The 12,119-nt window shown below is 46.8% G+C and overlaps 1 protein-coding gene across 6 annotated transcripts in view; it reads right to left on the reverse strand.

Annotated features, from left to right (window-relative positions):
• Nucleotides 1–12,119, reverse strand: part of TBX5 (T-box transcription factor 5) — a 48,400-nt gene that overhangs the window by 21,300 nt on the left and 14,981 nt on the right. For all 6 annotated transcript variants that reach the window (XM_079943506.1, XM_079943505.1, XM_079943503.1 and 3 more), the window contains one exon: nucleotides 6,402–6,493. In XM_079943506.1, the coding sequence (XP_079799632.1) occupies nucleotides 6,402–6,493 (92 nt within the window). The remainder of the gene's footprint in view (nucleotides 1–6,401; nucleotides 6,494–12,119) is intronic.

Raw genomic sequence — 12,119 nt, forward strand, 5'->3', positions numbered from 1 at the left:
GGTTAGGCTGGCTTGGCCTCCCAAACATAACCCCCCTCTTGTTTTACATAACTTCACAATTTCCTGAGAGAAGCCACGTGCCTAGCCAAAAGTACAGCAAGAAGTGGGGATTTAACGCCATCTCCAGGACGCTGTCTTGGAAATCACGCCTCATTAATTGGACTTCCCCATCACCTTTAACCACAAGCATGAGGATACAAGAGCGCTGAGCCTTTCATTTGAAAAAGGCCGTCTGAGGTTAGGGAGCTGAACATTCATTTGAAATCAGGAAGGAAGGGCTGGAAAAGGAGGGACGGCTCCAGTAGAAGGATTTTAACTTTTGAAGGGTCCCGGACCCCATGAATCCCTTGAAATTCTTTGACATTTTTTTCTATTTATATATTTTGAGTTTTCCAGCGTTCCTTGCTAATCGGATTTTCCAACGGGATCTTAGATTCTGATTAAGAAGCCCCGCCCTAAAGGTAGGAGAGGAGGAGGTGACATGCAGTGCAGAGGGCGGGACAGTGGTGGATTTCTCACGATGGTGGAGAGACGTCGACGGCCTGGGGCTGACAAAACCAACCTATTGGCTCTACCTGGGACATCCTGGGCTCTAAGCTTTTCTATCTGCTCTCTGGTTGAGGGGCTCAAAATCCAGGCCAGCCAAACAGAGACTCCAAGTACCCCAGCTCTGGAGATGACTTCCTGCCAAGGTATCGGCAGTCCAGTAAAAACCTGAGGAAGGAGAGGCAACCGCAATTCTCCCACGAAGAGCTCTGAAGCCACCACTGCTGCACTCTGCTAGCCTCCCAATAATACCCAGTAAATGCTGTGTATGCTGCAGAGACCAGGCGCTGCTCACGGCCACTCTGTGGGCATTAAAGCAGGAAGTGCCCAAGGAAGCACTTTGCTGCTGCTTGTTCAGATTCTGGGGCTTGTCATTCCGAAAAGACCGGTGGCGGCCCGACAGGGCGGAGGGGGCATTCTCTCCATCCGAAAGAAACAAAGCTCACGGCCAGGCCTCTGCACCTTAACTGGCAGTCAACCTGGCCTCTGGCTTCACAAGGGGAAGGACCCCATCTCAGCACCTAACATGATCCAGGGTCACTCCAGGCCGGGGACCGTGACAGGCACTCCTGGGCGCACTGGGGCAGTGTTAAAACAAGTGCGCACACTCCTTGACCCTCCTTCTATCGAGAGGAAGGATCCCTGCCCTTCCTCCTGGAATCTGGGCCCATCTCAGTGAGTCCCGTTCAACCAACAGAATGCAGCAGAAAAGACACTACAGCTTCCCAAGGCCTGGTGAGCAAAGACGCTGTGGTTCTCCAGGGGCAGCCTGACACCACGGAGGGAGTCTAGCTCCCCTGAGAGCACCATGCCGGACCGGTCACATGCACACACTCCAGTGGACAACCCAGGTGGGCTCCCAGCCGAAAGGCAGAGTCAACTGCTGGTCGTGGGGTGTGCCATCTGGGACGTCCAGCCTTGTCTGGCCTTCAGATACCTGCCGTCCCCACCAACACCGGACAGCAAGCAACAACCGCCCAGAGGCATCCTTCCCAAATTCCCGACCCACAAATCCTGAACTAAACCCAAGTGTTTCCCTGGGACTTCCTGCTTCACCTCATGCACAGGGACAGCGAGCGATGCCTGGTCTTTCCACCATAAGTAGCACTGAGGGAGCATTCCTGAGGGCTAGCAGGTTGCAAGCGGATGAAATTTGGAGCGCTGTGATGGCCTCTGAGCTCCCCATGGAAGGACCGAGGCTGCCTGCACCTCCTCCCCTTGAGTGGGCTGCGGAGGCGTCGGAAGCTAAGTGCTACAGCTCTGGCTGTCCCGGATTTAGTCTCACACACACACAGCGGACGGCACAGCTCAGAGCGCAGGGCTTCGCAGCCGGTCCATGTGAAATTTAGCAGTAATTCGTTTCGTAGCAATAGTAATTAGGACACCCGCATTACCTCGTCTCATCCTTGCAACAGCTGTGGAGGTAGGTTCTATAATTATCTCCCATTTTACAGATGAGGAGGATAGAAGCCCCATGGAGTAGGGGAGCCCCGGGGCTAATCAGCGTGATAGCCTGGACCCCAGCTCCAGAGCCTGCTTTTCCATCAGTGGACCCTGCCCCTCGATGCACGGATTCATCTTTGCATCCCCGGGACCTGGCATAGAGTAAGCCCTGAACGAATGTGTGTTAGCTGAAGAAGCAAGCAACAGATCAAAAACTGAATAAAAGAGTATCTGGGCCACAGTTTCCCCTTCCGCAAAAGGAAGAAGGTTGGACCAGATGCCACCTCCCGGGATCCCTTCTACCTCTAGAACCCCACGCTTCTAAGGAACAGTGTTCCCTGTCATAGTGCCACGCCAGCCGGCTTCCAGAGATCTTCAGAGTCTGACGCCTCCTCCAGAGCCCAAGACAGGTAGATCCCTGTGCATTCCTTCCCTGATCCAACGCAGAAAACCCTTCCTCCCAACAGTTTCAAATCCCATTGCTGGGGCAATGCCTGGACCCCATCCTCTCCATAAAGGTGCCCTCCCCAACCCCAGGGCCCTGGCCCCGGCCCCATAGGCCAAGGAAGTTCCCGTTCACCTTTGACAGTGAAGCTCCCACACTTTCTCATCAAGGTGAGCATTTATTTAGGTGCAACTCCCAGATGTCTGCGATGTGCATATCACCTTGACAACGTCCACCAGCTGTCCTGCCATTTAGTTAACATTTTCTTTAAATAATCAGTCTTAACTATCCTTCCTTCCTCCCTCCCTCCCTTCCTCTTTCCTTTCCTTCTTCCCTTCCTTCCTTAGAACTTAGTCTCGGGGACTTCGCTGGCGGTCCAGTGGTTAAGACTCTGCGCTTAGTGGGCGCAGGTTCAATCCCTGATCGGGCAACTAAGATCCTACATGCCTCACGGCGTAGCCAAAACAAAACGAACTTAGTCGCATTCTAAACAATACTGTCTATGAAATCAGCCTGATGCAACTGTGTGTCTGTGGGCACCCTCTAAAATCATCTCATCTCTCACCAGGGGAGGGGACACTGCAATTTGGGAAATATTGGTTTTTAGGGCTAAGAAGTTTTTAAGCCGCAGACTAACCTTTCAAAATAACCTTGGCATGTATTTTAATCAGCCGGCTAGAGGCAGGATTTGTGGAATGATTTTATTCTCTTCTTTGTGCTTTCCCTTCGCGCCCCCATTTTCAGAATAAGCAGTTACTACTTCTGTAACTAGAAACCGCACCTCAATGTTGGAAAACTAAGACACCCTCTGCGTGTTCCAAACGCAGACTGCTGGGTGAAGAGAGAGGAGAGGGCGGTGAGTGCCCAGACATTGGCCAAGCTAATCCAAACGTTATTTATGTGGGATCACTGCTAGTGAAGGCTCAACCCTCCTTAACCCCACCCTTCTCCCTTCGTCCGATTGTTGGAATTAGAGGAAATTTCATTCCTCCCGCTTTGCTCCCTGAGCCAGCTGTCACCGGGTGTGTGGGGGACAGGAAACAGGATTACAAGATCAACAGTGAGCCTGCCGTTCCAGCCAGGCTGTTATCACAGCCGTCTCCGGAGAGCCATCTTCCCCACTTGTCACTACCTACTGCGAGCTGGGAGTTGGGACCACAGCCCAGAATAAATTCTGAACAAGGGTAAAACTCGGAGTCATGAGGAGTCTTCCCCAGCTTGGATCATTTTTTGGAGCGTGGTCTAGGAACCAAGCACTCTTCAGGCATTTTCTCACATAATTCTCGCAAGAACCCCAGAAAGGGGAAGCTATATTTATTTATGCCCATTTTACAGATGAGGATACTGAGGCTCCGTGGGGTGAAACTGCTTGCCTGAGGTCACATGCCGATAAACGCAGAGCAAGGATTGAACCCAGGTTTGTCTGACTCCAAAGCCTATTGGAACCTCTCTGCTCCCTCTCCTCCCCAGGGGCCATCTCTAGAGAACTGGGCGCATGACCCTGTGCACTCCCTGTTCCCCAGCGCAACTCCTAATGCGGCCACAAAGACACACGTGGCTCGGAGGCTGAGAGTTTCGATCCAACACGTCAATCACTGACTTCTGAGGACCAACCGCCTTGCCTTCCTTCCATCTCCAAGGGCCTACCCGGAAAGGACCCCTCAGCCAATCTGCAGTAACTAGGGGACGGTTAGGGCAGCCCGTTCAGACCAAAGTACAGTCATCTGCCTAAATATCTAGGCAGCCGTGTTGTTCAGAGCTGTAACAGAGAGTCCCCAGGATCGCTGACATGTGAGCTCTCAAACACCTGTCCCTCCCCACCTGCCTTTCCTCTGATGTCCATCATCTGCCCAACCAGCTTCCAGAGCACAGGGGCCCCGGCCTGACAAAGGAAAGCAGTGAGGGCTCTTGGGAATAGACACACCCTGACTACGCAGTCTGTGGCCAGAGGAAGCTTCTCGGAGGAAGAAATAGCTACAGGGAGGCTTTAGTGATGGACAGGAGATGGAAAAGGAGGAGAGAAAGACAGAGCCAGACCAACTGTGGTGTTCAAAGGGCCAAAAATAATGGAAAGAAGACAGACTTGGAGCAGCTCCTTCAGCAAGATTGAAAGGGAGAGGGGACGCTGGTGAGGAACAAAGCTAGGGGGCGTGGCAAGGCTGGATGGGAAGGGCGTGGTCAACCACACCAAGGAGTCTGGACCTGACACTGAGAGCAATAGGAGGCCTGGGAGTGTTCTAGGCTGTGCAGTAAGCGTGTCTGATTTGCGCGGTACAAAGATGTCTCTGGCAGCTGCCTGGAGCACGTCCCCCGGGAGGGGAACAGAGCTGACATCAGGTCTAAAGAGGTTAGAAGGCTGCAGCAGGCGAGGTCAGTGGTGGCTGGAATAGGCAGCCTGGATGGAGAAAGGAGGCGACTTGAGAGATATGATAAGAAGGTAGCATCAACAGGGCCTGGTGACTGGGTAAGATTGAGGGGGCGATTCGAGCACCTTAAACCCATGATCCCACCTGCTTTTGACCTTGTGGGAAGGAAGGAAGAAGTGGGGGAGGGAAGAAGGTATTCAGTTGCAGGCTGGAACCAGTCCCTACCTGCACAGCCTGGACCCCTACCTGCAGGAGGACCAAGATGAGACTGTCCATCAACGGCAAAGCTGCTGTGATGACAGACGACCATGAGGATAGGATGGGGGTTTAGACGCCATAGAAATAAAAACTTGGCATCCCGAGCCTACGGCTGAAAATAGTTTGGCCTCTTTCACCTTTACGTGGTATTTGTTGTCAACTCTTCCAACGGCCATAGATTAAACCCAACTCCAGTTCTCAAATGTAGACACGTAAAGCCAAAAATGTTTCTAAATGATCATTTAAGAACTTGGTTATTTTCACCACAAAAAGCGTCTTACAAATCCACAATTGTGAAGGAAACCAGTTATGAATGCAGAAATTCATATGAGTGTGGTGTACGTGTCCCATCTGAGGATAATGGCATATTTATTTTTTAAAAGCATGCAAAATTAGGTCTGGTAAGCCCGCTATCTGAAAACAATTTCCACGGCATGCATTTCTAAACCCAATGTTCAAACCACAAAGCTGCGGCCTTTCTCTCTTTCTCTTTCTTAGGTCTCTTGTCCTCCTTTGAATGGCTACATCTGTCCATTTGCCCAACTCTCCCTTTTCGTGTCTTCCAGAAGGGATGAGGAAAAGCTTCCTAAATGACCTCATTTTATTTTGAAATACTAAACCCACCAAAAAGAGAGGAAGAAAACTTTCTTGGTCAAAGGGATCAAGATGTATTTCTAATTCTCTTGCCATATGGTAAGTTATTTTGGAACTCTACCAAGAGGTAGAGAGAATATTTAACAAAATTGGCAACGCTCGTACAATCCTTTCAAATCAGACCAAATTCCCATTCTCCACAGCCCCTTCTATTCATCATATCAGCGACCGTGACCACAGGATATGTAAAAACACCGAGCAATTTTTATCACCAGCTTCCAATCCCCCATGCCTGGGACACCACGTGGTGTCAACTTTGTCTGTATATCACCCCCAGGAACTCAAGCCATTAACTTCCCTTTCATTTATCAAGAGCTGTTGCCTAAAAGAACATCATTCGTCGGCTGTGACTTACGGGAAGAAAGAGAGAGCGGACTTCACTTGAGGGAGAGAGACAACAGAGAAAGAGGACAAGATTGTAGCTTTTGTTCCCGAGGCAGATGGAGACCGTCACATTCCCTCCGACATGCTCTCCCCTAAAGCTACGCACTCCACGTTGCCTGATAGAGGAAACCACCTTTCTGGAGGGTTACCAGAAAGTGGGATTGAAGAGGCTCTTTCTCCTTTTTCTTGATGGCAAAGAGGACCCCATTTCTCTGTGCCTGCACTTCTGGTGTTGCCGGCTCACCTGTGTTATTAGTGGGGGTGGGGAGTGCAGAGGCGGGGAGCGGAGGACACCATTTTCTTACCTTTGCATTCTCGACATTCTATGCAGCTCCATGTCATCGCTGCCCCGGAATCCTTTGGCAAAGGGATTATTTTCAATCTTTAACTGGGTGATCTGAAGGAAGGGGAGAGAGAGAGAAAGAGTTCCATTTTCACTTGATTGTTATAAGACTACCTCGGGACCCGGCTAATAATAAGTGTCATGGAAACGCAACCTTCTGGCAACCCGAAGAAGCAAGTGAAGCTCGTCACATCAACGGGACCCATCACTTCATTCGAAAGGAGGAAAATGTCCTAGATCAGATTGTATTTAAAGGGGAAGAAAACCTGGTTTCAGTTTGCCCATTAATTGGAGTCCTACTCTGCATCATTCTGGCTGGAGTGGCTTTTTTTTTTCTAAATCGTAGCATTTTGTGTTTCAAACACAATCTTGGCCTCAACACTTGGTACACCCCCTGCTCCCTGGAAAATTGTACCATGTTGACACGGTGTCAACTTCCTGCAGCGTGGCAGTCTCCATTGGGAAGGTCTTGATGATTGCTCTCAGAATCCTACTATGCCTCATTTCACGTTCATTTCATAGTTTCACAGATACAGTTTGCTAGCTCAGGTGGAAAATGGTGTCTAATTAAATAAAGACCAACATATAAAATTATAACGTATATGATAGCTACCAAACAGTTTCAAAACTCTTTAATTGTCTAGGTAAGGGGACTTCCCCAGCGGTCCAGCGGTTAAGTCTCCGCACTTCCACTGCAGGGGGCAGTGGGGTTCGATCCCTGGTCGGGGAACTAAGATCCTGCATGTCGCACGGTAAGCGCAAAAAAAAAAAAACATTGCTTAGGTAAGGAAGAGAGAGCCCTCTTCTTGGAAATTTTTGTTGCACTATACAAAACTTAGTGATAGAACAGGGTCTTTGGTTCAAGGTCCAGAACCTTCATGGAAACCATCAACACATATTCTGTTAGCGTGAGCGTATGGTAGCAGGTCTAGGTAAAAGAGTGCATCCCTATGGAGTTTGCCAGAAGTATTTCCTAAAAACTGTGTGTGAACTGAATTTTTATATATATAATCACTTCATGGAAACCAGGGCAGCATTCTTCAGAGGCCAGTCATTCCAAGGTCACCTTCACCATCATTATCGTATCTATACAGTCCCTGTTCACTGGTCTGCTTAATGTTTTTATTTAAATCAAACCACTTTTGATTTAAATTTATACTATAAAAATAATTATATCACTTCTCTATACGTCAAAGTGGAATCACTTGCTAGTCAATAAAAAGAAAATAAGTATATCAAATTCCCTCTACTGGGACTTCCCTGGTGGTCCAGTGGTTAAGAATCCACCTTCCAATGCAGGGGACACAGGTTCGATCCCTGGTCGGGGAACTAGCTCGATCGCTGGTCAAGGAACTAAGATCCCACGTGCCACGGGGCAACTAAGCCCGCACACCACAACTAGAGAGCCCGCGCGCTGCAACGAAAGATCCCACATGCCGCAACTAAGACCCAATGCGGCCAAAAATTAATTAATTAATTAATTTTTTTAAAAAATTCCCTCTACTGGTACCCCCGGAAAGTTCCAAGCCTAAGGCCTGCCTTCTCTTTGTTGCAAGGGGAAATTCGACACTTTTAGAGAAGTATTTATCATAAACTGGTATTGAAATAAGACTCTTCTCTGATAAATGAATAGAAAGATCATTGGAATAAGAACAATTTTCTTTGTGATCCCATCATCTTCAAGTACCCACAAAACCATCTCCTCTATCCCCAGTAGTATCGTTACAGACTTTGAGAAACCAAGTAGTTGCTTTGCAAAACTAGGCTTAATCGATGAACGCACCCATAATTTGTCCATTTGGGGGCAATCATTCTGGTCTGTTCAGTTTTCTGGAAGAGGTGGTGTTATAAAGTTTCCTTCTAACTCCAAGACTCTACCATGAACATAAAAATACTACATATGTGTGTGTGTTCACAGTAAAATATATATGTAAAATTAACATTTTTTAAATGTTATGTGATTCCAACCATATGACACATCTTGGAAAAGGCAAAACTATGGCTACAGCATAAAGATCAGTGGTTGCCAGGGGTTAGGAGGAAGGGAAGGATGAACGAGAGAAGCGCAGAGGATTTTTAGGGCGGTGAAACGATTCATGATGTAGGATACATCATGGTGAAGACGTGTCATTATGCATCTATCCACACCCACAGAGTCTAGGGACTGCCCTGGCGGTCCAGTGCTTAGGACTCCATGCTTCCACTGCACCACGCTTCCACTGCAGGGGGCACGGGTTCCATCCCTAGTCAAGGAAATAAGATCCCACAAGCTGCATGGCACAGTCAAAAAAAAAACAACTCAGAGTCTACAACTCCAAGAGTGAACCCTGACGCAAACTACGAACTCTGGGTGATGATGTGTCAATGTAGGTTCAACAACGGTAATAAATGTCCCACTCTGGGGGGCGATGCTGGGAGCAGGAGAAGCTGTACATGCAGGGGGACAGAGGGTATACAGGAACTCTCTGTACTTTCCACTCAACTTTACTATGAACCTTAAACTGCTCCAAAAAATAAAATCAATTGTAAAACTTTTTAAATATGTCTGGGTATTTCTATGTATACACATTCCCTCCTCCTTCATTTTTTTTAACTGTACCCATTCCTGCAACTTTCTGATTTTGAATTAACTCTTCAGAATGAGTAGAAACGTCTGTAAAATCTCTTTGGAAAACAGCAGAGATTGGCACAATACTGTAGATCAATGATATTGCAATAAAAAATCTCTTTGGAAAACAGTCTTGAACATGTGTACTCCTCAAGCCAGTTCTGAGTCCAAAAGCCCATCACCTAGTGGGGATTTCTTTCTCACTCCGGTTTTATGACAATAAAATGCAACCCAATTGACCATAAATCATTTTTTAAAGGGGGAGAGGGGAATTCTCAAAAAGTTAAGTAAAAATTAGATCATTTTGAAAAGGGGTGGAGGGAATCCTTATCCCGCCTTCTGTACCTCCCACCCACCCAGTGACAGAAGGCATCCCCTGAACATACTGAGGACAGTAAGACAATGAGGGTGTGGCATCAGGGCTGAATTAATGCCTATTCCATGACGTCACTGTTCCACCAAGAGCTCAGGATTAAAAAATTACCCTGAGGAAAAAAAAGAAAAGGGTGGCTTTGGTATTTTATCAGCAAAAATTTTCTACTCAAACCCATTCCTTGCACCTCAAACAGATTAACTACTACCTAATTCTTGCTCTTATCACCATAGCTTCCAAAAATACGATGGCAAAGGATACACACAGTTTGCTAGATATACACTTAGGTGTGTGGGTCTTACCTATGTCTTAGTGTAGATGCCTATTGGACATAAGAATTACCCCTGAGAAAAGTTAACATGCAAGCTTAGGTGCAGGTAAAAATGTCCATCTGATCTCATACTTAGTTCACACTTGTCCCCTCACTTACCATAACCCTGTCTATGATATTCCCTTCCTAACACAGAGCTAGTCACTCACGGGCACATAAACCGATACACCTGGATGTCTGAGTTCTACCCAAAGGCTCCGCTGAAATTGACTTCCATTCATCATACAAATGTACTCCCTCCAAAATCAGCAGAAAACCGGATATCCGGGGGAAGGGCATGGGTGGGGGGGGGGAAACAAATATAAAAGCCAGCTCCAACCAGTGAGACAGAGGTTGTAAAAATTAATGAGAATAATTGTTGTGAATTCTCACTTTTGAAAAAAAAAAAAACCCTCTCGAGGGCCGAAAGTCTTAATTATGTCTCTCTCTTAGGGGTTCATTTCCTGGTCCCAAGCAGAAGGCTCGTACCTCATAAATACAGGCTCCATACACAATGATTTAAGCAGGACGAAAATGCCTTTTAATGGCAAAGTAAGTTAATATCGGGGGAGAGACATGCTTGCATACAAAGCCATTGGTGCAAAAGCAGTGAAATGAAATGCCCATGTGATCTTTTTGTAACACCTAAATATTTCTAGGGATTGCTCTGGGAGCTGCTGACAACTGCAGCGCAAACCTTCCAAAAACATGTTTCACAGAGTGAACAGTTGCTGGGGAAGAGTCGAGCGTTTAAGTATCTTTTTCAAGCTGTCAACCATCTGAGGGAATAACTCCCAAATCCAGCTTGGGATCCCAGCTGGGCTCAGGAAATATGTCGTGTCATTGGAACCCCGTGGTATACAGGTGTGCGACAGCAGTGTAAGAAATGAACCCGGTCACGTACCTGCCTCCACCTGGTACCTGGCACCTGCCTCCAAATCAGTCTGGAGGCACTAAGCCCTTTGGACCCAAAATGGGTGGCTCGTATTTTTCCCAATTGTCCTGGCAATTTAATTTCATAGACTGCTTTTCCTTCCCTGCCCAATTATCCAAAGCGTAACGCTGGGCAAAGAGTCCTTGGATTGAAAATGCAACCACGGAATGAAGCAACTAAACCACAAAGACTAACATTTGTAGTTGTGTTTCAACCACAGTAATAAGAAGTTATTTAAAAATCTCAGTCTTTCAGATTCTAAAATAGGGTAGGCAAAGAGTTTTCCAACACGTGTGTTTTGGATGGAGTTGCCCCGTTAATAAACTGATCAACTAAGTAGTCGATCAATGGAATCATCACTAACACTGTGCTGATTCTGTACCAGGTTCTGCACAAAACACATTCCATGGATTATCTCATTGTAATCCCCACAAAGACAATAACAAAAAAACAAAAAATAAATTCTCTTCTTATCCCCATTTTACAGACGGGGAAAACTGAGTTAAATCATTTGCCCAAGTCAAATGGGTTTGAACCCAGGCAGTCTGCCTGCAGATTCTCATCCTAACCCTACAGGAGAGTGAGGAACAGCTCAGGTGGCTTCTACCCATGAAGCCAGGAGTCTCAACATCCCGTCCAGGTGGGACAATAAAGTAACAAAACAGAGTCCACAAATCACACTCAACCTGACCCGCTTATTTAAGTCACACATCATATATCCATGCGAGGAATGTCTGCAAGGGCCTGGATTCTACTGGAAAAATCTATTGCTTTAGACTTCCTCGTGACAAAGAAAATAGGTGTCTTTGGTACTCAGTAACTAAATACTGGGGAAAACCTCATATGGGGAGAGTGATTGAAAGTGCTCTCCTATGAAATCCCTCTTCTGGATGTCAGGCTGGCTAAAAAGACCTATATGTACAGCACAACCGGGCTCCCTGGCCCAACCAATGAAGAAAATCAGTAATTCCTGTGTGATCCTCAAATACAGCTATATCCATCACTCAACTGACCATGGTCATCATTTCATGATATAGGTAAGTCAAAGCACGATGCTATATACCTGAAACTCAAACAGTACGTATGCCAGTTATACCCCAATAAAACTGGGAAAAAAACAAAAACAAAAACAAAACACATATATCCAAATACATACTTGGAGACCCACGTTTTGAGACCCATGAGCGTTTAGATACACAATCTCCTAGATTGTGTTCAAAACTCACACATACACACCCCATTGGACAGGCACTCCACACACACAGATCACCAAATATATTCACTGGAGAAGACTTTTTTTTTTATATAGAAATCTAGGGGATGTGGAGTATGTTCCCAAGTGGCTACAGTGATAGTTTCATGGGTATACACATATGTCAAGCTTAGCGAATCGAATACATCAAATAGTGCCGTTTACTGTATGAGAGTTATGCCTCAATAAAGCTATAAACAGAG

Source organism: Stenella coeruleoalba (assembly GCF_951394435.1).
Source record: "Stenella coeruleoalba genome assembly, chromosome: 14".
Taxonomy (NCBI): domain Eukaryota; kingdom Metazoa; phylum Chordata; class Mammalia; order Artiodactyla; family Delphinidae; genus Stenella; species Stenella coeruleoalba.